This window comes from Chiloscyllium plagiosum, chromosome 3, assembly GCF_004010195.1.
Source record: "Chiloscyllium plagiosum isolate BGI_BamShark_2017 chromosome 3, ASM401019v2, whole genome shotgun sequence".
Lineage (NCBI taxonomy): Eukaryota > Metazoa > Chordata > Chondrichthyes > Orectolobiformes > Hemiscylliidae > Chiloscyllium > Chiloscyllium plagiosum.
The window spans coordinates 96,946,217-96,973,884 of NC_057712.1; the positions used below are offsets into that span (position 1 = coordinate 96,946,217).

General features: G+C 38.9%; 1 protein-coding gene across 7 annotated transcripts in view; it reads left to right on the forward strand.

Annotated features, from left to right (window-relative positions):
* The window catches only part of rngtt (RNA guanylyltransferase and 5'-phosphatase), a 418,275-nt gene that overhangs the window by 143,497 nt on the left and 247,110 nt on the right, over nucleotides 1-27,668 (forward strand). For all 7 annotated transcript variants that reach the window (XM_043686789.1, XM_043686797.1, XM_043686812.1 and 4 more), the window contains exon 11: nucleotides 10,902-11,066. In XM_043686789.1, the coding sequence (XP_043542724.1) occupies nucleotides 10,902-11,066 (165 nt within the window). The remainder of the gene's footprint in view (nucleotides 1-10,901; nucleotides 11,067-27,668) is intronic.

Consider the following 27,668-nt stretch of genomic DNA (forward strand, 5'->3'; position numbering starts at 1 on the left):
TCTCCCACCACAAGTCTGATACCTGCCCCGGCTCGTTTCTGAGCACCAAGTCTAGAATGGCCTCTCCCCTCGTCGGCCTGTCAACGTACTGAGTTAGGAAACCCTCCTGAACACACCTTACAAAAACAGCTCCATTCAAATCTTCTGCTCGAAGGAGGTCCCAATCAATATTGGGAAAGTTAAAGTCACTCATTACAACAACCCTACTACATCCACACTTTTCCAAAATCTGCCGACCTATGCTTTCTTCCATCTCTCTGCTGCTATTGGGGGGCCTGTAGTAGACCCCTAATGAGGTGACTGCTCCCTTGCTGTTCCTAATTTCCACCCGTACTGACTCGAATTTATTGAATTCTTCATAAAGATACAAGCATTTTATTAATAATGTATTTGATGGTCCAGGCTTCTGGAAGTTTGCTTGAGTCTAGAATGTAAAATTGCTGTGTAACATTACATGGTAGCTGTTGTCAGAATTATAATTTAATCTTTTTCTTCAGGCAAAAATAAGCAATTTCATAAAAGCATGTTGAAAAGTGGTATCTGCAGCGATAAGAAACAGCAGTGGGATGTTTTTCCTTGTTTCACCATGTTAAAATGATAAAATAAAGTCATTGGAATTATGAAACATAAAATATTGAATTCTATTGTGGAACTTTGTGCTCAATTTGCAAAACACGGTGATAAGCATTGAGGCAAATGAAACAACCTAACATCCCTGGAGGATATTTTTATATTGATACACAGTGCACGATGTTTGGCATGTACCCTCCATATCTTGTGCTTTTAAACATAGCACTATTAATGTGAATGTTTTTTGTGGTTTACTTGGTGCTCTCATAAAGATCAACTCTCAGAATGTTGTAAGTCTTCATATAGTATTGTAGGCACAGGAGAAACCTTGTAAAGCTAGAACAAGAATTTAGGAGTTTTAAGAATTAAAAATTATGAAGGAAATGGGTAAAATCAGTCATTCGTGCAGTAATCAATATTGGGGATAAGGGATTAAATAATTAGGAAGTTTGGACATCGCTTTTCTACCAGAGAAGTTGAAAGGTATACATTGTTTGGGGTCAGGATAGGCCTTGTAGATGAAGAGTACAGATAGGATTCTGGAGAGGATAGGGATTGTAGGATACATTTAACAATTGCTTAGGTTGTACTCTATGATAAAGGAATGACAGAGCTGAGATTCATTCCCGTTCCTGATAAATGTTAGATTATTACTCTTAAATTACTGTCCATGTTTAAAAGTACATTTGGTGTTTTAAATTTTTCTTTTGCTGGTAAATGTCTCTTTGAGGTGAGCATGGGCTTGGTGTATAATTAATGCATTATGTCCTCAACCCCAGTACTGTTAAGAACGGAGTTCCAGGATTTTGGCCCAGCAGCACTGGCTGAGTGATGATCTAGTTTTATAGAAGCAAAATACTGTAGATGCCGGAAATCTGAAACAAACACACAAAATGCTGCTAGAAACTCAGCAAGTCTGGCAGTATCTGTACAGAGAGAAACAGATTTAATATTTCAAATCCAATATAACTCAAATATAATTTTTCCCTGTTCATTTCTGGGATGTGGGCATTACTGACTAGTCCAGCATATGTTGTTCATCCCTAATTGCCTGTCAGAAGGTGGTAGTTAGCAGCCTTCTTGAATCTCTACATTGTTTAGGGAATCATTACATCACAGTGCTAATAGGATGGGAGTTCCAGGATTTTGACTCAGTGACCATGATGGTGCAGTGATATAGTTCTACATCTAGATAGTGTATGGCTTGAAGACAAACCTGCAGGTGGTGGTGGTCCTATCTATCTGCTGCTGTTGTCCTTCTTGCTGAGAGAGATTGCAGTTTGGAAGGTGGTGTTAAAGGAGCTTGAGCAAGTTACCGCACAGCATCTTGTAGATGAAACACATTGTCACCGATGCACAGTGGCAGCAAAGTGAGTGGTGATTACATAGTATCGAGCATCATTTGTGTCCCCTCAGATACTGAAACAGCTCAAGGACATATGCAGCAAGACAAAGACAGTATTCAAGTTTGGGCTCATCAGTGACAAATAACATTCATCCCAGGCAATGACTGTCTCCATCAAGAGACAATCAAACAATCTTCCCTTAATGTTCAGTGGCATGTCCATTATTGTATCTCCTCACGATCAGCATCCTGACATTCTCATTGACCAGATATTGAATTGGACCAGCCATTTAAACACTGTTCCACAAGAGCAAATCAGAGGCGTAATTTGCTTCCTGTCTCCCCTGTACCTGTCCAATGTATTCTCAGACACTACTCAAAGGTGTGATGGAATACTTTCCATTTGTATGGTTCGGCAGAGCTCCATCAACACTGAAGAAGTTTAACATCATCCAGGAAAAAGCACCCTGTTTGATTTGCACCTATTCCACTTCAACAGTCAACATTCCTTTCCTTCACCATATTGCACAGTAGCATCAGTCTATCTTTTACAAAATATGCTTCAATAACTTGTGCAAGCTTCTCGAACAGTACCATCCGAACACATGACCTCTAACACCTAGATGGACAGGAGGACAGATGCATGGTCACACCTCACCCTGGAAGTTCCTCATCAAACCACACACCATCCTGACTTGGAACAATGTCACCGCTCCTCCACTATTGCGGGGTCAAAATTCTTCCTCATGTCACTCTGGGTATACTCATCTCAAGAACTGCAGGGTTTCTAGAAGCCAGCTCGCAACTATCTTCTACAAATCATCAGAGATGGGCTTTAATTGCTGCCCTAACTAGTGGTGCTCACATCTGTGAACAAACAAAACCGTTTCATGAACCAAAATCGTCATACTCCACTCTTAACAGTGCATGTATACCAGTTGGACTGCAGTCATTCAAGTTTGCCATAAACACCTCAATGGCAAATACAGATGAACAACGCATGACAGTTTTGCCAAGAAAACTCACATTCCACAAAGAAAAATAAATCGTTTTTCTTTTAGATTCCAAAGTTTCATTACAAAAATCAATTCAAATTTTATACAAGCTTATGTCAAAGTGAATAGTCAAGGATTACATATTTGAGGTAAGGTCCTGGGGAGTGTTATTGAACAAAGAGACCTTGGAGTGCAGGTTCATCGTTCCTTGAAAGTAGAGTTGCAGGTAGATAGGATAGTAAAGAAGACGTTTGATATACTTTCCTTTATTGGCCAAAGCATTGAGTATAGGAGTTGGGAGGTCATGTTGCGACCGTATGGGACATTGGTTAAGTCACTTCGGAATGTTGCATGCAATTCTGGTCTCTTTGCTATCGGAAGGATGTTGTGAAACCTGAAAGGGTTCAGAAAAGATTTATAAGCATGTTGTCAGGGTTGGATGTGGCTATAGTAAGAGGCCAAATAGGCTGGGGCTGTTTTCCCTGGAGCGTTAGAGGCTGAGGGGTGACTTTATAGAGGTTTATGAAATCATGAGGGGAATGGATAGGATTAATAAACAAAGTCTTTTCCCTGGGGTCGGGGAGTCCCGAACTAGAAGTCATAGGTTTCGAGTGAGAGAAGAACGATATAAAAGAAACCTAAGGGGCAACTTTTTCACGCAGAGGGTGGTACATGTATGGAATGAGCTGCCAGACAGTGTGGTGGAGGCTAGAACAATTGCAACATTTAAAAGGCACTTGGAAGGGTATATGAATAGGAAAGCTTTAGAGGGATTTGGGACAAGTGCTAGCAAATGGGACTAGATTAGGTTAGGATGTCTGGTTGGCATGGATGAATTGGACCGAAAGATCTGTTTCCATGCTTACATCTCTGTGACTATCAGTGATAGACTACATTTGACAGTTACTGGTAGTGGCTAAATAGAAGGTTAGAAATGTCATGTCATTCACAAGTCAAAGTCACAGCAGAATTCTCAATATGAATTTTAAAATCTTCACAATGCTATTGGATTTCTGAAATCTTTGGATTAAAAAAAAATAGAAATTTTATTTTTCATTATCTTTATTTCATTCTGTACCTGATTTGAGTATCATTCATTGTATTTCCTCCTCGGTTGTTCCTCTTTAATTCTAAGGCAAAAGTCTATTTGCTCTGTTGTTCACTTGATGTCTCAGATACCTCATCACTTTCTGTGTGTTGTCAACTTCTGCTTAATCTTATTATATTGCACATTTGTTTTTAGCTGAAGGCTGCAGACTAAAGTATAACTTATGGCATTCACTATGATGTCCCACTCCAGTGAAATGTTTGTAGATGTTTGGTTTAGAAAAAATATAATCCTAACACTGATTTTATGTGGAACTCTGGTATTATTTCCAAATCAGGAAAGCGGTTGAAAAAGTTTAATCATTAGAAAGTGAGCAATAATTTGGTTTCAAATGATAGTTCCTAAGCTCAGATTTTCAACATGGGCGTGGCTTGGATGATGAGTTTTGAAAATGTGAATGATAAAGTAGTGGGATGGATTGAGGCAAGTTTATGAATGCTTGTATAAACAGAGCTAAAAACATTAAACTATGTTGAATCAAAAGGAGAAAACCACCTACTTTTAGTAATCATTTTCCATCATTGCTGTCTTTTGAAGAATAAATGCTATTTTTAGGAAGACCTTTTTGTCAGTTTATTATTTACCCTATAATGATGCCTGGTGGAGGTGGGGCTGGGGAAGGTAACTTCATTAAGTGTGGAAGTCTATCAGCATCATTTCAGTTTCACTTTTCTGCTGAAGAGACAAATGGTTTAATAAATACAGAAAAATAATATACTGCTAATGAGGTCGTTTTAAGGAATGGAGAAATTGAACATAATTGAGAGACCTTTCTGCTGAGACCTTTCTATCCATTTACGTTAAGTTGAGCTTGAAACTATCCAACAGTGCCGATGGGCACACAAAGTTTCTCATTCTTATGTTGGAGGGTTCAGTAATCTTCTGGTCTCTTAGCATGGTTGACCTCCCTGTATAGCATATTTGTAGTGATTAGAACAAGGGCCAGGTGGATCTCTTTGACTGTGAAATCCTTGATTGGGGTTGTTATCCTGTTCCAATCAGGGAGCCCTGGCTGACAGACTTAATCAGGAGATTCAGAAAGCTTCATCCTTCTCGGGACTGGGTCTGAGCTTGCTGGTCAGAGCCCATGTACTGTGTAAACGGAAATAAAAGTTGACTTGGTGATGGGATACCAACCTCTGTGCAGTTATTTCAATATCTTTGATCTTGTTTTTATACCCATGGCAGCTCAAATCCTCCTTTGCTTGATTAACACTATTATGGGTGCCCTAGAAAGGACTGCTTCATTGGTGATGAGATGCCAAGGCTGTGTTGTAAGCAGTAGAGATCTAATGTATTGAGCCTTTTTTGTTTTCTAGGCGTAAATTGTCAAGGCTTTGTTGCTGAGGATCCACACCAAGGCGCTATCTCCCACAAAAGTCCCATCTGTCCTCAGGGGTAGATGTAAAATATCTCTTGTCACTGTTAGAACAATTGGGCAACTGTCCCTTTTTCCTGGCTAACATTTAGACCCCAACTAACCTCACGGATTGCCGTGTCATTTCTCTTGGGCTACTTGTTGTTCCTTGCTGTGTGGGCATGGACTGCCTCATTTGCATACGAGGTATGAAAATCACTTGAATGTGCTTCATTTGCATTGTTATAAATCACAACACCAGATTACAGTCCAACAGGCTTATTTGGAAGATCTAGCTTTTGAAACACTGCTTCTTCATCTCAGCCACCTGATGAAGAAGCAGCGCTCCAAAAGCTAGTGCTTCCAAATAAACCTGTTGGACTAAAGCCTAGTGTTGTGTGATTTTTAACTTTGTTCAGCTTAATCCAACACCGGCTCCATCAAATCATTCATTTGCATTGTAATATTTGGGAATATGCTAAGATCATGAAAAGTATTAAATAAACATGTTTATTTAGTTTTACCTCTTCCATCATTTGAGAGGCTTGTTGACATCATTTAAGAGTGTCTTATGCAGTAGCCAATGTGGCACCTTCAAAATAAAATTTTTTCCTCTATCATACTGATCCACAGGATTAGATTCCCTACAGTGTGGAAACAGGCCCTTCGGCCCAACCAGTCCACACCGACCCTCCGAAGAGTAACCCACCCAGACCCATTTCCCTCTGACTAATGCACCTAACACTATGGGCAATTTAGCATGGCCAATTCACCTGACCTGCACATCTTTGGATTGTGGGAGGAAATCGGAGCACCCGAATGAAACCCACGCAGACACGGGATGAATGAGATTAGATCCATTCTCATTTAATCACACAGGAAAAGAAAAAAAATTCCTTAAAACCTGAGAGCTAGTGGTGTATTCATGGGCCATTCATTTTCTGATCCTCAGCTCAAACTCTCATTATTCAATTACTTTGCCGTTTATATTTAAATTCTCTCTTCCCTCCATGTTCTTTCCTGCCTTTATCATTTCTTTTCTTCCCTTTCCTGTATTTTTTTTCTCTTCCCTTTTTTCTTTTCTGTTCTTTATCTTGAAATTCTAATTTCTGATATGAACTTTTAATCATTCAATTTTCAAGGACAGAATTTTCAAATCCTCACGTAATTTTCCTTACTTCTGCTAGGAGTACACTGGCATCAAATGCAGAAGTTTCTATATTGTAATACTGCAGACTTAAACTCTGTTGTAGTTTTTACTTTTAAAAATTGATTTCAAGTTATCAATTTACCCTTTCTAATTTTTTCATTTGGTCTGTAGATTCAAATTGTGACATGAACCTCCAGTTTATGTCCAAGATCCAGGCAATGCTTGAGAAAGGTGGTGGTGAGATGGAATTGGATGTCATCATAAAATAAAACCATACTGGAGAAACCCAATAGGCCTGACAGCACCTTTTAAGATAGAAATAAAAATAATGTTTTGAGTCTAATATGACTACTTTGGCATAGTTCTAATTGTTCTAAAGGAGAATCATCTTGAACTTGAAACAGTAACTTTGTTTCTATCTCCAAAGATCTGCCAGCCCTGTTGAGTTTCTCTGGCACTTTCTGTTTTTAGTTCAGATCGCCAAGATCCTTTGTATTATTTGGGTTTGAGTTGAGCCTGGATCAACAGAGTTTAGAGTTGCCAGCACTGATTGTGTTTTGGACATGCCTCACTATGTTACAATCTGTAAATCTCCTTAGTGAAAGTTGGCTAAAAATAAATAGTGGGGATCTTTCCTTTGCTCCCCTTCAAATAGTGTTACATTTACAATGTTCCTTGGCAGGGAATCTTTAATAAATCATCCCGGACTAAGCCCCACTCTCTGCAACATGATCCTCAGTTTCCTGACCCACAGGTCACAGTCAATGAAGATTGGGGACAATAGTTCATCTTCTTCACTAACACTCAACACTGGAGCCCCCCAGGAGTACGTACTCAGCCCCCTACTGTACTCATTGTATACCCATGACTGCGTCACCAAATACCAGACTAATGCCATTTACAAGTTCGCTGATGACACCACAGTCGGTCGAATCTCAGATGGCGACGAAACACAGTACAGACGGGAGGCGGAATACCTGGAAAAATGGTGTACTGAAAACAACCTAGCTCTCAATGCTGGCAAAACCAAGGAAATCAATATTGACTTTTGGCGCGATGTTACTAATTGCCTCCCCAACACTAATAGTACAAATGTCGAACGAGTGGAGACTGTCAAGCTCCTGGGAATGGTCGTCCACAACAAGCTTTCTTTCATGTGGATGCACTGGTTACAAAGGCCCAACAATGTCTCCTCTTCCTCAGGCAGCTGAGGAAATTTGGCATGATAGTGAATGCCCTTGCCAACTTTTATAGGTGCGCCATCGAGAGCATTCTGTCTGGATGTATCACTACCTGGTATGGCAACTGTCCCATTCAAGATTGGAGACGGTTACAGCGAGTGGTGAACTTGGCCCGGACAATCACAAAGGCCAACCTCCCATCTATAGAATCCATCTACCAGGCCCACTGTCAAAGAAAGGCCACCAGAATTCTCAAAAATCCATTCCACCCTGGCAATGTTTTTCTACAACCTCTACCATTGGGGAGAAGGTACAGAAGCCTGAACATATGTACCAGCCGGTTTTGAAACAGTATCAACCCTATTGTTATTAGAATACTGAATGGACTCTCAAACTCTTAGCATTTGTCTGTCCTGTGTTTTTGTTTTGCCACTGTTGACCTATTATTTACTTATTATGTTATTTAATTATGTGATCTGCCTGTATTGCTTGCGAGACAAAGCTTTTCACTGTGCCTTGGTACACATGACAATAAATTCAATTCAATTCAAAAAGAAAGATGCTATCTCTGATGGTGCAGAGTTCCTTGAATTTTGTGCTGTGGTCTCAGCCTAGTTTTTTTCGTTCATGTTCCTGGAATGGAACTTGACCTTTACAGGTTGCATCTTTAGCTACCTGTTGAGCTGGATGGATAGATATTAACTGATGCAGTGGAAGAGAATTATTTTAAGATTAGAACCCATAAATTGTAGAGTTACTCATCTATAAGTCAAGTTCAGCTAGTAATAGTGGTAGGCTTTGATTTTTCGTATAAATAATTTTATTAATGTTCTGGTTCTTCATCTAAAATAAATCTGCTTGCTACAAAACTAGCCTTGTTTGAAAGTTTCTCTACTATAGATAGTAGATTTCATTGTTGTAGCTCCTGGATTACAGTGTTGTATGATTAGGACAGTAAAACTAAAGTCTTCATTGAAGGAAGTGCTGTTTATGCTGAATCCAGGAAAACATACAGCATAGTGCCAAAATTTATAGCAGGAAGTCATTTCTGAGTCAGAATTGCAGCATTATGACTCACGTGAATAATTTAAATGTTCAGTCTGGTTCTTTGCTTCCTGCCAAATGTAGAACTTTAATCTATGCATTGCGCTTCCCGCCTGTCTATTTGACTTACACGTGTAGATTTTAAAAAAAGGTTACCCATTATGAAAAATCAGCACATTTATTTACCTTCCCTGAGGGAACATTGCATTTTGGATTGAGCAGAACCTTGGTTTCATGCTTAGTTGGCAACATCCCCAAACTTAATCAATAGCTCCAAATGCAATTGTGGCCCTGGGGATTAACATCTGTTTCTGATTTTGTATCCTGTAACAAGAAGAAGCTTGAGCTCTGTTGTGTGAATGCAACTACTTAATTAAGCGGAAACCAGGATCATCCGACCTAAAATATTAGACTTCCTCAGGCTTGAATCAGAGTTGCTGACTTTTCTGACGTATCCGTTTGTTTACATTCTACACTATAAGGAAGATGGAAAGCAGCATTTCTTGACATTGAACATTTTAAAAACTTCTTTTCACAATGTTTACCGATAAAAGCTTGCATTTGTATTGCATCTCACACATGAAGGAAGGTCAGTGATCTTTTACATTAACTTTATTTCTTTCTACAGATACTGACTGACCTGTTGGGTGTTTGCAGTATTTTCTATTTTCACTTTCAGATTTCCAGCATCTTCAGTATTTTTCTTTTGTAATACTTTATTGTAATTGGACTAATTATAATACTTCAGACACTTGGATTTCCCTCCTAACCAATGGTGACTCAGTAACTCACTGATAGGTCATATATAACAGGTATTGGCAGTAATAAAGTCTGGGTATTTTTCTTGTAAGGGGCAGTAATCTGATGAGCTGCAGATCTTCACCCTCTAACTACAGACAAAATTTCACTCCATAAATGTGTTAACCCTTTAATGGTTAGAACTTATCTGTATAATGGGCTTAGCACATCAAAACCAAACCATAGAGACAGACTTTTACCAAGCTGAGAGATTGTACGAAGGATGGGGTATAGGCATCATCTTAAAGTCAGTTCAGTACCAACATTCCAAAGTCAAAATATTGATGAAAGGTTACAAACCTAGAAGGTTAATGTGGCCAGACCTACTGAACTTTCCCATAATTTTCTATTTCTATTTCCAAATCTCTTCCATTGATTCTATAAAACTCATGAAGAGTTTTATAGAATGGGAAAAGAATACAGACTGGGGAGGAGGCCATTGGCCCATTGTTCTGGTGCTGATGTTTGCATGTATGTAACGCCATTTCCCAGATCCATTATATGTGCTCCTTTCCAATACTAACTTGTAAATAATGATATAGTTTGTACATGGTTTGGCACTTGTAATGAAGCATGTCATGAACCCTTCTTTTCTTTTAAAATCCACAAGAACTGCAGATGCTGTAAATTAGAAACAAAAACAGAAGTTGCTGGAAAAGCTCAGCAGTTCTGGCAGCATCTATGAAGAGAAAGGGCTACTGAACCCAAAACATTAACTCTGATTTCTCTTCAAAGCTGCTGCTAGACTTACTGAGCTTTTCCAGTAATTTCTATTTTGTTTTCCTTCTTTTCTCTTACCACTTAGAACCATCCAATGAGAATAATTAATTTCATCTCCCAGCTGTCCATTCAGTATTCTACCAGTTTCTGTTTGCTCATTCATTTACTGATGGCACCTCTGATGCCAACAATCTCAATTGGTTGCTGCTATTGTTCCCACTGTGCAGGAACACTCAACTTCATACCTAACCTATTTCGTCTCTTCTATTTTACCTGTACCACCTTTATGAGCCTCAAGCACCTAACTTCATGCCTCTACACTCTGATCTTTATTCTCAAGCCTTCATCAGCTGAATTTAAATTTGAAGCCCTAAGTCAGCATTCTTTTTAGGTAAATGCATCATGGTTATGGAACAAAGGTAGTTAGGAAAAGGTTGCAGTGCAGATGAGCTGTGACCACTTGAATGACAAAAGCAACCTTTAGGGGCTGGATAGTCTGCTTTGTTTTGACACTCCAAGTTCATAGTGAAGCTACAAGTAGTCGGTAAAGTAAAAAGAAAATCTGTTTTTCTTTTTATAAACAAATATATGTTATCTTTTTGACATTAAAAAACACAATTGCTTTCCTTGTAGGGGAAGCCAGTTGGCGACTGTGATTTTAATGTTCGATTGAGCTGTATTGAGAAGGAGATCATTCAGCCACGACATGAAAAAATGAAGAGTGGGCAGATTGACAAAACAAGGGAACCGTTCAGTGTTCGAAACAAACCATTCTTTGACATCCATGCTGCAAGAAAGGTGAATAATTATATTCTTCCAATGATGTTTTATGATTCTGTTTTTATTTTGATAGTTCAGTGAGACAAATTGTATGTTCTAGGACAGGGCTTTGATCTCATATGATGCTGAAGTACTAAATTTACAGGCAATTGCTAGACTGCAAATATTTTTTGCAGTTAACCTGAAGGTATAAAAACCTTTACCTCCACTGACAATTATCTGTGTAACAATGAGCTGTTGCTAACATCTGTCAGATCAACTCCGACTGGGCTAGTTATTTTATACTGGAGAAACTTTGATGTTGGATGATGCCTTTTTCCTTATTTATGACACAATAACTTCTCAGCAAGGCATGTGCTGAGAGATGGAACAGCTATGTTAGCACATCTTAATGCTACACACGGTGCTGAAGAGTGCTGTGCCTTTATGTATGTTAATATTTCGACACATTAAGACCTTCCATTCATTATACATGAACTTGATTTTCAGTTGAAAAAGTTTTTGTTATGAATTTGTTCATCGTTGAAAATCCTTCAAATGTGTTCCGATGCCACAGTGATGTGTGTTTCTTGAAGTTGAATAAGGCTGGAATCTAAAATAAAAGTAAGGTCAAACTTATTTTGATAAATTTTATTCTTGGATATGGTAGTTGTTTTATGTTAAAAGAACTTTCACACAAATATTAGCATTACTGCAAAGTATTGGAAGAATGCAAAATAGTTTAAATGCTTTTTTGTTTTATATTGTGCTAATATGACAGATTATTTCTGCAAAGCATTATGACGATTTAGGTTTGTAGAGACATATACATTATTAACTGTATTATGTAACATATTATGAAGCTATAATAATATTCAAAGTATTTAGCATTTCAGCACTCGGACAACGGCAATGGAGTGAAATTTGTTTTGAAAAAGTGAATAGACAAGACATTAACAAGGATAAGTCAGATTCAGGGACCATGGTCCAGGGGTCAGATGTATTTGTTTTCTAATTCATTTATGGGACATGGGTGTTGTTGGTCAGGCCAGCATTTATTGCCCAGCCCCAGTTGTCCTTGAGAAGGTGGTGTTGGGCTGCCTTCTTGAATCACTGCAATCCATGTGCTGTGAATCGACTCTCGATGCATTTAAGGAGGGATTTCCAGGCTTTTGACCCAGTGGTAGTGAAGGGATGGCAAACTGCTTCAAAGTCAGAATTTGAATGACTTGCAGGGGACCTTATTGGTGGTGATGTTCCCATATATTTGCTGCCATTTATTTTCTAGATGTCACTTATAGGATTTGAAGGTGCCGCATAAGGTTCTTTGGTGAATTTCTGCATTGCATCTTATAGATGTTACCCACTGCTGCTACTAAGCACCAGTGGTGGAGAGTGTGGATGTTTATGAATGTGGTGACAGTCAAAAAGGTCTTTGTCCTGGATTGTGCCAAGCTTCTTGAGTTTTGTTGGAGCTGCACTCATCCAGAAGTGAGGAGTATTTCATTATGCTTGTCATTTGTGTCTCATAGATGGTGGATAGGCTTTGGGGAGTCAGGCAATGAATTGCTTGCTGTAGTATTCCTAATCTCTGAACTGCTGCTTTAGCCACTGTATTTATAGCGTCAGTTGAATTTAGTTTCAGGTCAATGATAACTTCCCCAGGATTTTGATAGTTGGGGATTCAATGATGCTGTGCCATTGAATGTTGAACAGCAGTGGTTAGGTTGTTTCTTATTAAAGATGGTCATTGCCTAGCATTTGTATGGCATAAATATTGCATACTACTTTTCAGATCAAGCTTGGATATTGTCCAGGTCTTGTTGAATTTAGACATGAACTGTTCCAGTGTCTGAGGAGTTGCAAATGGTGCAGAACATTGTGCAATTGTGGGTGAACATTTTCACTTTTGGAAGGATAATCATTAATGAAGGAGCTGGAGATGTTTGGCCCTAGGACACTACCCTGAGGAACTCCTGCTGAGATGTCCTGGAGCTGAGATGACTGACCTCCGACAACCACAATCGTCATCTGTGTGCCAGGTCTAACTCCAGTCAATGAAGAGTTTTCACCTATTCCCATTGATTGCAGTTTTGCTAAGGCTGCATCATGCCACACTGCGTCACATGTGGCCTTCATGTCAAGACCAGTCACTCTCACCTCACCCCACCTCTGAAATTCAGCTCTCTTATCCAGGTTTGAACCAAGGCTGTAATGAGGTCCAAACTCCCCCTGGTGGAATCCAATCTGGGCATCAGAGAACGGCTTTGTTTTGTGAAGCACTTACTCCTTAATAGTACTGTTGCTGACATATTCTATCACTTTATTGATAACCAAGAGTTACAAATGAGGTGGTAATTGGCCCGTTTGGATTTATTCTGCTTTTGCTTTTTCGGACACAATTGAGTTATTTTCCACATTTCTGGGTAGATGGGCTGTATGGGAACAGCTAAACGTGTGGCAAGTTCTGGAGCATGAGTCCTCAGTACTGTTGCTGGAATGTTGTCAGGGCCTGTAACCTTTGCGTTGTTCAGTGCCTGCAACCGTTTCTTGGTATTACGTGAGTGAATCGAGTTGACAGACTGGTACCTGTGATGCTGGGGACCTTGGGCAAAGACTGAGAGTGTGGTAATGCGAAACAAGCCAGGCTGAAGGAGATTATTGAAAGACATATGTTTATATCATACCTTTCATGACCTGAGGAAGTTTTGATATACTTTAAATACAATGAAATGCTTTGGAAGTATAATTATTCTGTTATGGAAGAAATGCAGCAGTTGCTTACTGCATAGCAATGATCCAAAAATACAATGCAGTTATAACAAGAAAATTTGTTTGTAGTTGAGGAATAAATATTGTCTCGGAAAATTCCCCTTTTACTCTGAAATACTATCATGGAATCTTTAATGTACAACTTTTAGAGACTGCTAGGAAGGGGAGATGGCTTGGGAGAATCAAGGAGCTTATTTTTGATTTTTGTTAAAGAAGATCAGACTACTGGAGGTTCTGAATATTTTATTTCAAAATTGGGAGATATTTTTTAATCCTTCTAATCAAGTAGGCAAACCAATAAATGTATTGAGACATGGGTGCAAACTAGTCACTGATCTTGAGTGATGATTCATGAGCCCTCTGGAAGAGGAACTGTAAATATATTAATTGGAGGCATATGTAGATGTTGCAAATTGGTACTATTGTATAGCATTGAATTATTGTAACTTTGTAAGTGGAGAGTTGTAGTTGGAGTAATACCGCAAACCCCTATTGAAGGAATTGATTTTATCTTGGGGTGTGACCTGGCTGGATCAAAAATTTTAGCCTTAATAAGGGTATTCCCACATTTAATAAAAGTATAGGAAACTTAGTTACTATAGGAGAAGCCTCTTGGATTGTGTTATGATTTGATTCAAAGCCCATAGAATAAAACAGGAAGAGTCTATGCAAAAGGGGAGGGTGACATGTAAATTCAATTATTTGACGCTAGTTTTGAAAATAAAATAAAAGAGAATGAGGCTGACCTGTTTAGCCCATCATCTTTAACAGAAAGGCAACAGGTAAATCCTAAGTTGAGAGAACTGTATCAAATAGCCTACTTAGCTATCAAATCTGAGTATTTTTATTTAAACGTCAAAGTGCTTATGAGCAAACAGAGGCCAGCCAAAAGTGAGCAATAGACAGTTTCATGATTGTTCTATCTGACAGTGGTGACAAGATTTCACGAGTGAGTCACAAAATTCCAGTGGCACATTACCATAGTTATTTGAGACAATGGTTGGAGGATGGTGTTCAGAGAATTGGGCAAGCATGGCTTGTCACAAAACATAATTAAATAAAGGGATTTTGCAAGTCTCATTGACTGATACAGCCAAAGGAATATTCCCAAATGGACATTATCAATGCACATTTATACAACTTGGAATGAAAAATGCATCAGCAACTTGAGAATGATTAGCCAACAGACCATCAAAAGATTATGACACTGTGCAGTCTCGTTGCATTCAGTCGACCTTGGAAGACCGTGAACTTTGTAAGAAGTGAATTTTCCAGAGTAAAAGAAATTTGTTTGGACATATTTAAAGAGAAATTACCTACCAGCATCACCGCCCTCTGAGCATTTACCTGCTAATGTGTTTGCTGACTTTGTTTGCAACCCGAAGGGATAGGTGCCCAGAAGGTAGCTCATTGAGACAGAATCCGGTACGCTCAAAGGGAAGAGATTTAACAACAGAGGTGCAGTTATAAACAGTCCAACAAGTCAGGGCTGGGAAAATAATTCCTGAGGTGCATTGGAGAAAATGCCAGTAACGGTGTGGAGTTATCAGGGAGCAAAGCCATTTTTCAAGGTTCCTTAAAACGTGGGTTTAAGGAACAATTGCTGGTAGCAAGTGAGCTGAGTTAGCAACTTGACTAAAGGTTTTGGGAGGAGATAGTAACTAAAGAAAATAGCATCAAATGCACACATATTTGCTGACAAGCCTACTAAAACTGTGATAGCTGAACAGGGGCCCTTTGCTGAGGTTTTAGGTAAAAATGTTGAATCTGTCTTTCAGATTTTTGCAATAAAACTGTTAAATATTTCTTGTGTACTGTAACATAGTTTGTTTGCTTTTTTGTTTGTGTTCAAGCTTTTATATTTTGTTAAAAGCACATTGACCTCATAGAGTCATAGAGATGTACAGCATGGAACCAGACCCTTCGATCCAACTCGTCCATGCCGACCAGATATCCCAACCCAATCTACTCCCACCTGCCAGCACCCGGCCCATATCCCTCCAAACCCTCCCTATTCATATACCCATCCAACTGCCTCTTAAATGTTGCAATTGTACCAGCCTCCACCACTTCTTGTGGCAACTCATTCCATACACGTACCACCCTCTGCGTGAAAACGTTGCCCGTAGGTCTCTTTTATATCTTTCCCCTCTCACCCTAAACCAATGCCCTCTAGTTCTGGACTCCCCAACCCCAGGGAAAAGACTTTGCGTATTTACCCGATCCATGCCCCTTATCTTGTGAGTATGTTTAGTAACAGACCTCCATAGTGAACGAAAAGCAAAATATAACTTATGATCTATCCAGTCAAGTCTCGTTCTGGATTTGACATTGAGTATTACCATCAATTAGGTTCAAAGTCGTGAGTTTATTCTCCCTATTCGAGGAGAAAAGTAAAATGTTTTGTAATAGCTGTGCAATTTCTAAATGTTGATATACATTGAGACTTGAATATACTTGTTTATGGAATACATAGAATGCAATGTAGGAGCAATTCCAAAGGCATTGTAGTTGAGATCTTGCTAATGAACAGCTGTGTGTAAATGAGGATTTGAAGATGAATATAGATGGAACAATGGTCATTTGTGAAGTGACTTTGGGCATTGGGAAGGAAGCTGTTACATGAAATTTGGTGGCTGGATGAGAACAGACAAGACTGGTTTAGTCAAGGATGGTACTGTGATGACAGACTGGAGAGGGGAAGATATAAAGGAAAATTGCATTATAGATTTATGTTAAAAACTGTGGAGAGATCAAGTATGACGCTGTGCTTTCACTTATCATAGATCAGTTGGGCATTTTTATTAAGTTTATCCGCATAATTGTCTGTTGGTATGCCAGTTTGCACATGTCACTAGTCACCTGGAAAAAGTTAAACAGAGTTTTGTGTAAATTGATAATGCAATTTATAGAAAAAAGCTTCACAATTATAATTTCAATTGTGACTTCTTAAAACTTGCAGTATATTTCACTATTTTTAAAACTAAAGAACAAAAGTCTGATAGTCCCAGTATTTAGACAATTCTTATTATTTTTGCAGGGTCTCCTTAATTGGTAGATTCTAGTAACATTTTCTTGTAGTTGTGATATTCATTTATAAGTTGCAGTGCTTCATGAAATCTAATGAAGGCTTATCCTGTCTTTTGGTTGAAGTAGCTACCTTGCCAGAATTAAATGTAATCTAAGTGGAAACTAATAAATCGCATATGTTTTTTATGTTAATTTTAACTATGTTTATAGACTGTGAATGGCCTTTTTTAACATCTGTGGTAGTATTGTTCTATAAAATCCAATATTCCAAAATACCACTCAAATTTATGTGAAGTTGATTTTACTACGTACAAAAGGTTATTTATATTACTATACGCATTGTACTCTCATGCTTACAGGTTATTAAAACAGTTTGTGCAATGTATATGTAATTAATTTTGACTTTGAGAAATAACCAGTTTTAGAATGCAACTTTAAACATATCAGAAATATTTTAACTTGATTATGATTGTATTCATCTTTTAAGTAGAGAAGGGTCTACGTTATTAGCATGAGGTATCATCAATGTAAGCTGATTATTGTGATTGAAGATTTTTACAATTGTGATGTAAGCAATGTGATTTGTGTATATTTGAATATCAGTTACTTTAGTTTGGATTTGAGCTAGTTTCACTTGGTTTTGATTTAAGATTTAACGATTAACTTGCAAGTACTGCCGTAGCCATGGTTTTTTTTAAAATGTGAGAGAGAGAGTTTGTGAAGCGTAATGGGGTTTTGCTTTCATTAGGAAAATTTTATGTGCAAACAAAGTAAGCAGTTGTGCATTTAGCGTTGTTTAGAAGTTCAGAAATTTTTTTCACTTACAGGAAATGCCCACAGCTTGAAAAAAAGCTTTTGAGTTTCAGGCTGGCAAGCTTTGCAGAAGTCTTAGCTGAAACTGTATGTGTAAACAATTCCTCCTGAGAAGTGTTGTGAAATGTGTTAGTTCAGCGCATGTGGTTTAGCTTTAAGGTCCAGACCAAAAGGTAGCGTTGAAAGTTATCAGATTTCATGATCACATTGAATGGTGGAGCATACTCGCTGGGCTAATTGTCTTACTTCTGATCCTTTGTCTTATGGTGTTCTAGAATGATTAGATTACTTACAGTGTGGAAACAGACCCTTCGGCCCAACAAGTCCACACCGCCCCGCCGAAGTGCAACCCACCCATACCCCTACATTTACCCCTTACCTAACACTACGGGCAATTTAGCATGGCCAATTCACCTGACCTGCACATCTTTGGACTGTGGGAGGAAACCGGAGCACCCGGAGGAAACCCACGCAGACACGGGGAGAACCCAGGTCTCTAGTGCTGTGAGGCAGCAGTGCTAACCACTGTGCCACCGTGCCGCCCTATGTTTAGTTAAAACCCAGAAGGTATTATTTGAAGCTGTGAAAGTCTTTGCTCAGTTGTACAAAGGCTCCAAGAAAAGACTATCAAATTCTTAGGACTAGGAATTCATGCATCTGTTCAGTGAAACTCTTTTCTATTATAGTGAAAGGACTTTTCTCTCTAGTGTTAGTACAGCAAAAGAGTGTTGTTAGAATTATTGGGACTGTGTTTCATCACAAATTTCAAAATATTTATACTTGTGTTATATATAAATAGTGGTTTATTCTATTTTATCTTCATTTCTTTTGTGCATTAAACTTTTTTGTTAAAACCAAATCTGCAGCATTGAGTGTTTGTGTTTCAGGTAAGGACCACTTTGTTAAAGCCAAAATAAATGGCAATAAGATCTATCAAGCCAGATTTCAGCCAGGGATCTGATTTGTACAGTTGTAACATCAGTTGGGCTCAATACAATGCAGTCAATGTACTTATCTGTGTATGCCAGTAACAGTTACATTTATTTACATTGAAAATGCTTTATTGTGAAACAAAATGTCAACTTACAGAGGAAAGAAAGAAAATATTTCCCATTGGTCAAATATTTATCAGTTAGAGTACTTCATGCTTACATAATTTTGTCCATTTGATGTAACATGATTTCACATCTGAAAAGTATTATAAAATTTACTCCAAATTCTAAGGTTAAAAATAATGGCTCTTGGAAGTGATGTGGTGTGTAAGTATACAAACAGTATGCTCTTTTAATCCAATTTTTGTCAAGTCACTTTTTTTAGTATAGTGTTGCACTGTTTGTCATGTTTATGCCAACTATTTGCAAGTTTATTGTTATGTTGTGTTATCAACATAATTAAAGAAAATATATTCACTTAAACAGTGATTGAAGCACTTCATTGAAATGTCTACTCAAAAAGCAAATTCATGTTAACTTTTAGAGTGGACTATAATTTACTATGTGTGCTATTCTGTGTAAATACAAGTAATCTCTTAAAGTAATTCTAAATCTCTTATATGCTCATACTAGAATAAAAAAACGTTAACTGTATCATGCATCGTGTTCCCTGGATAAGTACTATAGGAATTTGAGATAAATTGTGCATTTGTCAAAATGTTTTGATGCAGGTCAATGAAGTAAAGCTGCACTAGTCAACTTGCATTATGATTTCAATTTAATTGAACTGAGTCAGCCTTTACACTTCTCATGGGGCAATTGCAATCTAAAGTGTAGCAGAGATCAATTTAATTGATTTATAGTCTGATATTGTTATTACATTTTATGGAGCCTAAAACATTCTTGGTTTTATTTTTCCCTTGTACATTATTTTGGGCCATTGTTGTTGCTCTGCATTTGCTTTCAGGAAATTTCTGCAAATGTTTCTCGCTTCCACCATATGGATAAATAACACCTTTAAAAATATGCATCCTTGACTCATCCAATTCAGTCTCTGCAACTAACTAGTGAAAAGTATCCATGCGTTTAGCTGAATACTGATTAATCTGTGTCTGCCATCAGCTCAGTTGGTGGAATCTCACCTCTGAGTCAGCAAGTTGTTACTCCAGCTCCAATGAAAGACTAGAGTAAGTAATTTAGGCTAATACTTTGAAATCAACTTGCAACACCTGGGACGTGATACTGAAGCTTGTTCACTTGTTCAAGTGGACATTAAATATGTCTTAGATGAGCAGGAGGTATTTTGATGTCCTTGCCAGCATTGATTTCTCAATGGATACCACCAAAATTAATTATACATCTTATGTATAGAATTCTCTGCTCTTTTCCTATACTCATTACTACTTTCCCCATTTGAAGGTGCAATTTTTAATGCTTCAACATTATTTGTGTTAAAGAAAATCTCTTCATGATGTTGCATTTATGTTGTGCGCAATTCTTTTTCTAATCTTCATTCATTCTTCCTGCAGTCATCTTAAACTTGTACCTACTTAATGCTGTCGTGCTCTGGTTTAGATGATCTCTTAGTATTTCCCTTATAATAATTCTCTTTAATTTTTGAGCTTCAGGGCAAGTGTTCTTACTTCTCACATTTTCTTTCTAACTGTACTTCACATCTCTGTATTTTCTGTTTATTTTATAATCTTCCCTAATAGGGAATTCCAAACTGTGCATAACACTCCCTACTCTGATCTGTTACAAACTTCTACAAGTCTTTTTTGTTTGTTTACAAGGTGTGGGTATCTGTGCCTAGGTCAGAATTTGTTGTCCATCCCTATTTGTCCCAGATGTGTTGATAAGCCGCCACCTTGAACCAGTGCACTCTTTTTCATGTAGGTACACCCACAATATTATTGGGAAGAGAAGTGAAAGAAGTGTTAGTTTTACGGACCAGACCAGACACCCTGAAAATGTATTAAGAAGGTAGCCCAGACCCTAACTTTTTCTTATTTTAAAGGTAAACATGAGGTGCTGTGTTCCAGATGCAATTCGATTGGTCAAACAACTTGACGTTAAGCAAAACACAATTTATTCAAATGCTATTGTTAAAATGCACCAAAAGAAAGAGGAACTTGAACAGCACGGGGTTAGATACAGGGTAAAGCTCAATCTACACTGTCGCCCAACAAACAATCCCAGCACAGGGACATCACGGGTTTTGATACAGAGTAAAGCTCTCTCTACAATGTCCCATCAAACTCTATTGGAAAACTTAAAAGAATAATAGATTATTTTACTTCTAAGAAGTAACTGTTCCAATACAGTAACATCCCATTTGGCAAAAAGTCAAATTCATGCTTTACATGCAGTTCTCCAATTCAGGAGGAAAGAACATCAAAAGACAATTCGGAGAGAAAGCTCAGAGAGAATATAGTAGCTGGAAGAGATTCACTGGCTTCCAAACCTGCTAAGATCCCAAGAACAATTGTTGAATCTAAAACTGAAAACTAAAAATCCTAGAAATCCTGGTCTGTGAGAGCTGGCCTTACCCATCCAGGCTGCGTCTATTGTTCCACTTGTAAAAAAAAAACTCAAGACCTCGCAAGCTGTTTGCACATACTGTTCGTCATCTCTTGTTCAATCTCTCTCTGAAAAGAAACCAGGACAAAATGCACTACTTAAAACCACAGCTTCATTATATTAGGAAGTGCAACATTACTTTCTTAACTTTGTTTGCTATATCTCAGTATAAAACCAAGTAATTTATTTGCCCTTTTATTGTTTTTATTGATGTTGCTATGATCAGTTGAGCTGAGTCGCAGCTCCATTTTTTTTTAAACCCACTCTTCATTGGCTGCTATGTTGTTATTGTTTTTCATTTTTCACATGCAGCTATCATCCTTCAATTAAGCCCAACTACCCAAGTTAAAAATGAAGGAAATCCAATTCCAATGTTTTCTTGAGTGAAAGAGGGTGTAGTTTTATTATCTACTACTACCCCCAAAGAGTTAATAAAACATGACAGTAGAAACAGACAAAGATAATAAGCTTACGAAGAAAACATTTCATTCAGCGAGTAGTTATGACATGGAATGCGCTGCCTGGATATGTGGTGAAGACAGGCTCAATTGAAGCATTCAGGAGAGCATTGGATAGTTATTTGAAGAAAAGTAATGTACAGGGGTATGGGAAGAAAGCAGGTGATTGACACTAGGTACTGATACTCATTTAATGAGCCTGTGTAGGCATAATGAGTTGAATGACCGCATTCTGGATTGTAATACTTCTGTGATTCTGTGCAGGTTGGGAAGGCATGTCTCGTAATTTAGGAAGGTAAAGGCAGTTGCAGTTTACACTTTTTTTTTCCAAGAGTCTTTGAACTGTGAGAGGGAAACCGGAGTTCCAACTGCTTAACTGTTGTCCTGTTTTGTCAGGAATTATGAAGTTTGCAGATACCCTTGATTTGTTAGTTAACTGTTTTTTCAGGTTTTGTGTTATTGGCGGAGTCAAGATCGAGACAGAAGAACTTCATTGATACTTGCTCTTATCAGTAAATGTAATGTTCTACTTTGTTGCTCAGTACACACAACAGGAATGTGCTACATTTTTATATTCCAAGTCTAACTCCACTATTCTTGTTTCAAACGAAGCACTGCACACGTAATCTCTTAATCCAACATGTGAAGTTATCACATGTAAACTAAAAGATGCAAATTTATTAACATCTTACTGAGTTTTGGTGTCTCTTCATTAAAGTGGTCATTCAGAAGCAGCCCGTTTTCATATATTTCATGTAGCTGCTTAAAGTTGGTCAGATGGTTACAGCAGAGCTGAAAATGTGTTGCTGGAAGAGCGCAGCAGGTCAGGCAGCATCCAAGGAGCAGGAGAATCGATATTTCGGGCATGAGCCATTTTAGGTCAGTATCATTTTCAAAAATTACCATTAGTCCACAAAAACTTTGGGTATTAAAGTCAAATGATAGGTGTTGACTATTGATATTCCGTTTACACTATGGTCGTAACAATGTTATTGTCTGTGTACCTTTATACCAAGCCTCTACTGACTTTGCATTTAAATCCTTCCTCTGAAGGGTCATTGTTTTTCCTTGACTTGGAGGTACTGGTGTTGGACTAGGGTGGACAAAGTTAAAAAAAAATCACACGACACCCGGTTATAGTACCAACAGGTTTATCTCGAAGCACTAGCTTTCAGAGCGCCACTCCTTCATCAGGTGATTGTAGAGGTTAAGATCATATGCACAGAATTTATAGCCAAAGGAGTCCAGTGTCATGGAGACATGATACCGTAAACAATCTTAGATTAAAACTTTTATCTTTTATAATGGGATATGCTGGTTTCTGTTAGTTGATATGTGAATCCCAGAACTTCTTTTAAGTTACATTTTACATTTTCTTTCAAATTACATTTTTGTGTTGTCTTCAGAGAACTAAGACACAGAAAATCCTTCAGTCCTGTAAAATTTTTATTTGTGAAGTTTAAGATTACATGATTTTTTTTTTCTTGATGTGGAGGTGCCTGTATTGGACTGGGGTGGACAAAGTTAAAAATCACACAACACCAGGTTATAATCCAACATGTTTAGCTTTCGGAGTGCAGCTCCTTTATCAGGTAGCTGTGGAGCAGGATCATGAGACACAGAATTTATAGCAAGTTTACAGAATTTATATTGAACATATCTAGATTGCTGTTAAGTCTTTTATCTTTAGAATGAGTTGCAGGTTTTGATTCATTAATATGTAAATCCCAGAACTTCTTTCCAGTCATGTTCTCAAGATAACTTAAGGGTTCATGAAAAAAAAGTGACATCTCAGCTCAGACAATGCAGAATCTGTTGCAGAAGCGTGATGTCTGTTGCAGAAACGTGATGTCTGTGTCCATATGCGCAATCTTCATGGAGATCCTCTCCACTTTGATCCTATCCTCTTTCTACTTTGGAAATAGAATAAGTCTGGCTCAATATTTGGATACAGACAGACTCTAACCTCACACCTTTAATGCTTTGTCTGAGCTGAAATGTCACCTTTTTAAAATAAAACCAAGGAAGTTAATTGGGTTGAACTGAGAAATAAGAAAGGCATGATCACCTTATTGGGATTGTATTATAGACCCCCTAATAGTCAGAGGGAAATTGAGAAACAGATTTGTTAGGAGATGTCAGTTATCTGTAAGAATAATAGGGTGGTTATGGTAGGGGATTTTAACTTTCCAAACATAGATTGGGACTGCCGCAATGTTAAGGGTTTAGATGGAGAGGAATTTGTTAAGTGTGTACAATAAAATTTTCTGATTCAGTATGTGGATGTACCTACTAGAGAAGGTGCAAAACCTGACCTACTCTTGGGAAATAAGGCAGGGCAGGTGACTGAGGTGTCAGCGAGGGAGCACTTTGGGGCCAGCGACCATAATTCTATTTGTTTTAAAATAGTGATGGAAAAGGATAGACCAGATCTCAAAGTTGAAATTCTAAATTGGAGAAAGGCCAATACAGAAAGACTGCATCAGGCACGAACTTTCAAAAGCTGATTGGGGGTGGATATTCACAAGTAAGGGGACGGCTGGAAAAAGGGAAGCCTTCAGCAATGAGATAATGAGAGTTTAGAAACAGTACATTCCTGTTAGGGTGAAAGAAAGGCTGGTGGGTGTAGGGAATGCTAGATGACGAGAGAAGTTGAGGGTTTGGTTAAGAAAAAGAAGGAAGCATATGTCAGGTATAGAGAGGATAGGTTGAATGAATCCTTAAAAGAGTATAAAGGCAGTAGGAGTATACTTAAGAGGGGAAACAGGAGAGCAAAAATGGGACATGAGATAGCTTTGGCAAATAGTTCAGGAGAATCCAAAGGGTTTTTACAAATACGTTAAGGACAAAAGGGTAACTAGGGAGAGAATAGGACCCCTCAAAGATCAGCAAGTCGGCCTTATGTGTGGAACTGCAGAAGATGGGGGAGATACTAAACAAGTATTTTGCATCAGTGTTTACTGTGGTAAAGAACATGGAAGATATAGAAAGTGGGGAAATAGATGGTGACATCTTGAAAAGTGTCCATATTACAGAGGAGGAAGTGCTGGATATCTCTAAACACATAAAAGTGGATAAATCCCCAGGACCTGATCAGATGTACCCGAGAATTCTAGGAAGCTAAGGAAGTGATTGCTGGGGAATTCTGGTCTCTTTGCAGTCAGAAGGATGTTGTGAAACTTGAAAGGGTTCCGAAAAGATTTACAAGCATGTTGCCAGGTTTGGAGGATTTGAACTATGGGAAGAGGTTGAATAGGCTGGGGCTGTTTTCCCTGGAGCGTCGGAGGCTGAGATTTATAAAATCATGAGGGGCATGGATGGGATAAATAGACAACATCTTTTCCCTGGGGTGGGGGAAGTCCAGAACTAAAGGGCATAGAGAGGAGAAAGATATAAAAGTAACCTAAGGCGTAACTTTTTCAAAGAGAGGGTATTGTGTCTATGGAATGAGCTGCCAAAGGAAGCGGTGGAGGCTAGTATGATTGCAACATTTAAAAGGCATCTGGATGGGTATATGAATAGAAAGGGTTAGAGAGATACAGGCCAAGTGCTGGCAGGTGGGACTAGTTTGGGTTATGGTATCTGGTCGGCATGAATGAGTTGGACCAAAGGGCCTGTTTCCGTGCTGTACATCTCTATGACTCTATGACTGTATATCTCAAGAATGTGACTGGAAGATGTTCTGGGATTTACACGTTAATCAACCGAAACCTGCAACCCATTCTAAGAGGACTTGACAGCAATCTAGGTTTGTTCAATATATCGTTTCAGTTGCATGACACTAATCTTTTGCTATAAATTGTGTGTCTTATGATTCTGCTCCACAGCTACCCGATGAGCACCACTCCAAAAGCTGGTACTTGCAAATAAACCTGTAACCTGATGGTGTGTGATTTTTAGATTTGTTTCTTGTTACCCTGTTTGGAATCAAAGAGACTTGATTCAGTTCTGGAGCTCATCATTTCTGTGTGTCTGTGTTTTCAAAGCAGTTAGTCTGTACAAGCCCAGAGAACTCTGGATATCTGGGAATATTTAGGACTGGATCAAGGAGAAAAGAGAGATATCTCACAGGTACCAAGACAACAAAACAACAGAAGTTCTACTTGAAATGCAGGGGGGAGCTCAAGGAAATAACAAAGAGATCAAAGAAGGACAGGAGAAAACGCTGATGGGCAAGATTAGGGAGAATCTCAAGATATTTTACAAATATAAGAAAGGGAAGAGAATAACCAGGGAAAGAGTACAACTCATTTGGGACCAAGAGGGCAATGTGCGCATAAACTGGAGGACAGTGGTTAAATGAGTACTTCACATCTGTCTTTACTCAGGTGAACAAGGATGTAAAAACAGAGTTTGAGAAAAACATAAGATGTAGGAGCTGACGTAGGCCATTCAGTTATAGAGTCATAGAGATGTACAGCATGGAAACAAACCCTTCGGTCCAACCCGATCATGCCGAACAGATATCCCAACCCAATCTAGTCCCACCTGCCAGCACGCGGCCCATATCCCTCCAAACCCTTCCTATTCATATACCGTCCCCTCTGTCCCCCTATATACTATAGGCCCCCCAATAGCAGCAGAGATGTGGAGAAACAGATTGGGAAACAGATTTTGGAAAGGTGCAGAAGCCACAGGGTCGTAGTCATGGGCGACTTCAACTTCCCAAATATTGATTGGAAGCTCTTTAGATCAAGTAGATTGGATGGGGCGGTGTTTGTGCAGTGTGTCCAGGAAGCTTTTCTAACGCAGTATGTAGATTGTCCAACCAGAGGGGAGGCCATATTGGATTTGGTACTCGGTAATGAACCGGGACAAGTGGTGGGCTTGTTAGTGGGTGAACATTTTGGTGATGGTGACCACAATTCTGTGACTTTCACCTTGGTTATGGAGAGAGATAGGTGCGCACAACAAGGTAGATTTTATAATTGGGGGAAGGGAAATTACGATGCTGTAAGGCAGGATTTGAGGAGCATACGTTGGGAGCATACGCTGTCAGGGAAGGATGTGGTGGAAAAGTGGAACTTTTTCAAAGAGCAGATACAACGTGTCCATGATATGTATGTACCTACCAGGCAGGAAAGAAATGGTCGTGTGAGGGAGCCTTGGTTGACGAAAGAGGTTGAATGTCTGGTAAAGAGGAAGAAGGAGGCATACATAAGGTTGAGGAAACAGGATTCAGACAGAGCAGTGGAGGGATACAGGATAGCCAGAAGGGACCTGAAGAAAGGGAGTAGGAGAGCTAAGAGAGGGCATGAAAAATCGTTGGCGGATAGGATCAAGGATAACCCCAAGGCATTTTATGCATATGTGAGAAACCTGAGAATGACGAGAACGAGGGTAGGTCCGATCAAGGACAGTAGTGGGAGACTGTGTATTGAGTCGGAAGAGATAGGAAAGGTCTTGAACAAGTACTTCTCTTCAGTATTTACGAACGAGAGGGACCGTATTGTAGAAGAGGAGAGTGTGAAATGGACTGGTAAGCTAGAAGAGATACCTGTTAGGAAGGAAGATGTGTTGGACATTTTGAACAACTTGAGGATAGACAAGTCCCCCGGGCCTGACGGGATATATCCTAGGATTATGTGGGAAGCAAGAGAGGAAAGTGCAGTACCGTTGGCAATGATCTTCTCGTCTTCACTGGCAACGGGAGTGGTACCAGGGGACTGGAGAGTAGCGAATGTTGTGCCCCTGTTCAAAAAAGGGAATAGGGATAACCCCGGGAATTACAGGCCTGTTAGTCTTACTTCTGTGGTAGGCAAAGTAATGGAAAGGGTACTGAGGGATAGGATTTATGAGTATCTGGAAAGACACTGCTTGATTAGGGACAGCCAGCACGGATTTGTGAAGGGTAGGTCTTACCTTACAAGTCTTATTGAATTCTTCGAGGAGGTGACCAAGCATGTGGATGAAGGTAGAGCAGTGGATGTAGTGTACATGGATTCTAGTAAGGCATTTGATAAGGTTCCCCATGGTAGGCCTATGTGGAAATTCAGGAGGCATGGGATAGAGGGAAATTTGGCCAATTGGAGAGAAAACTGGCTAACCGGTCGAAG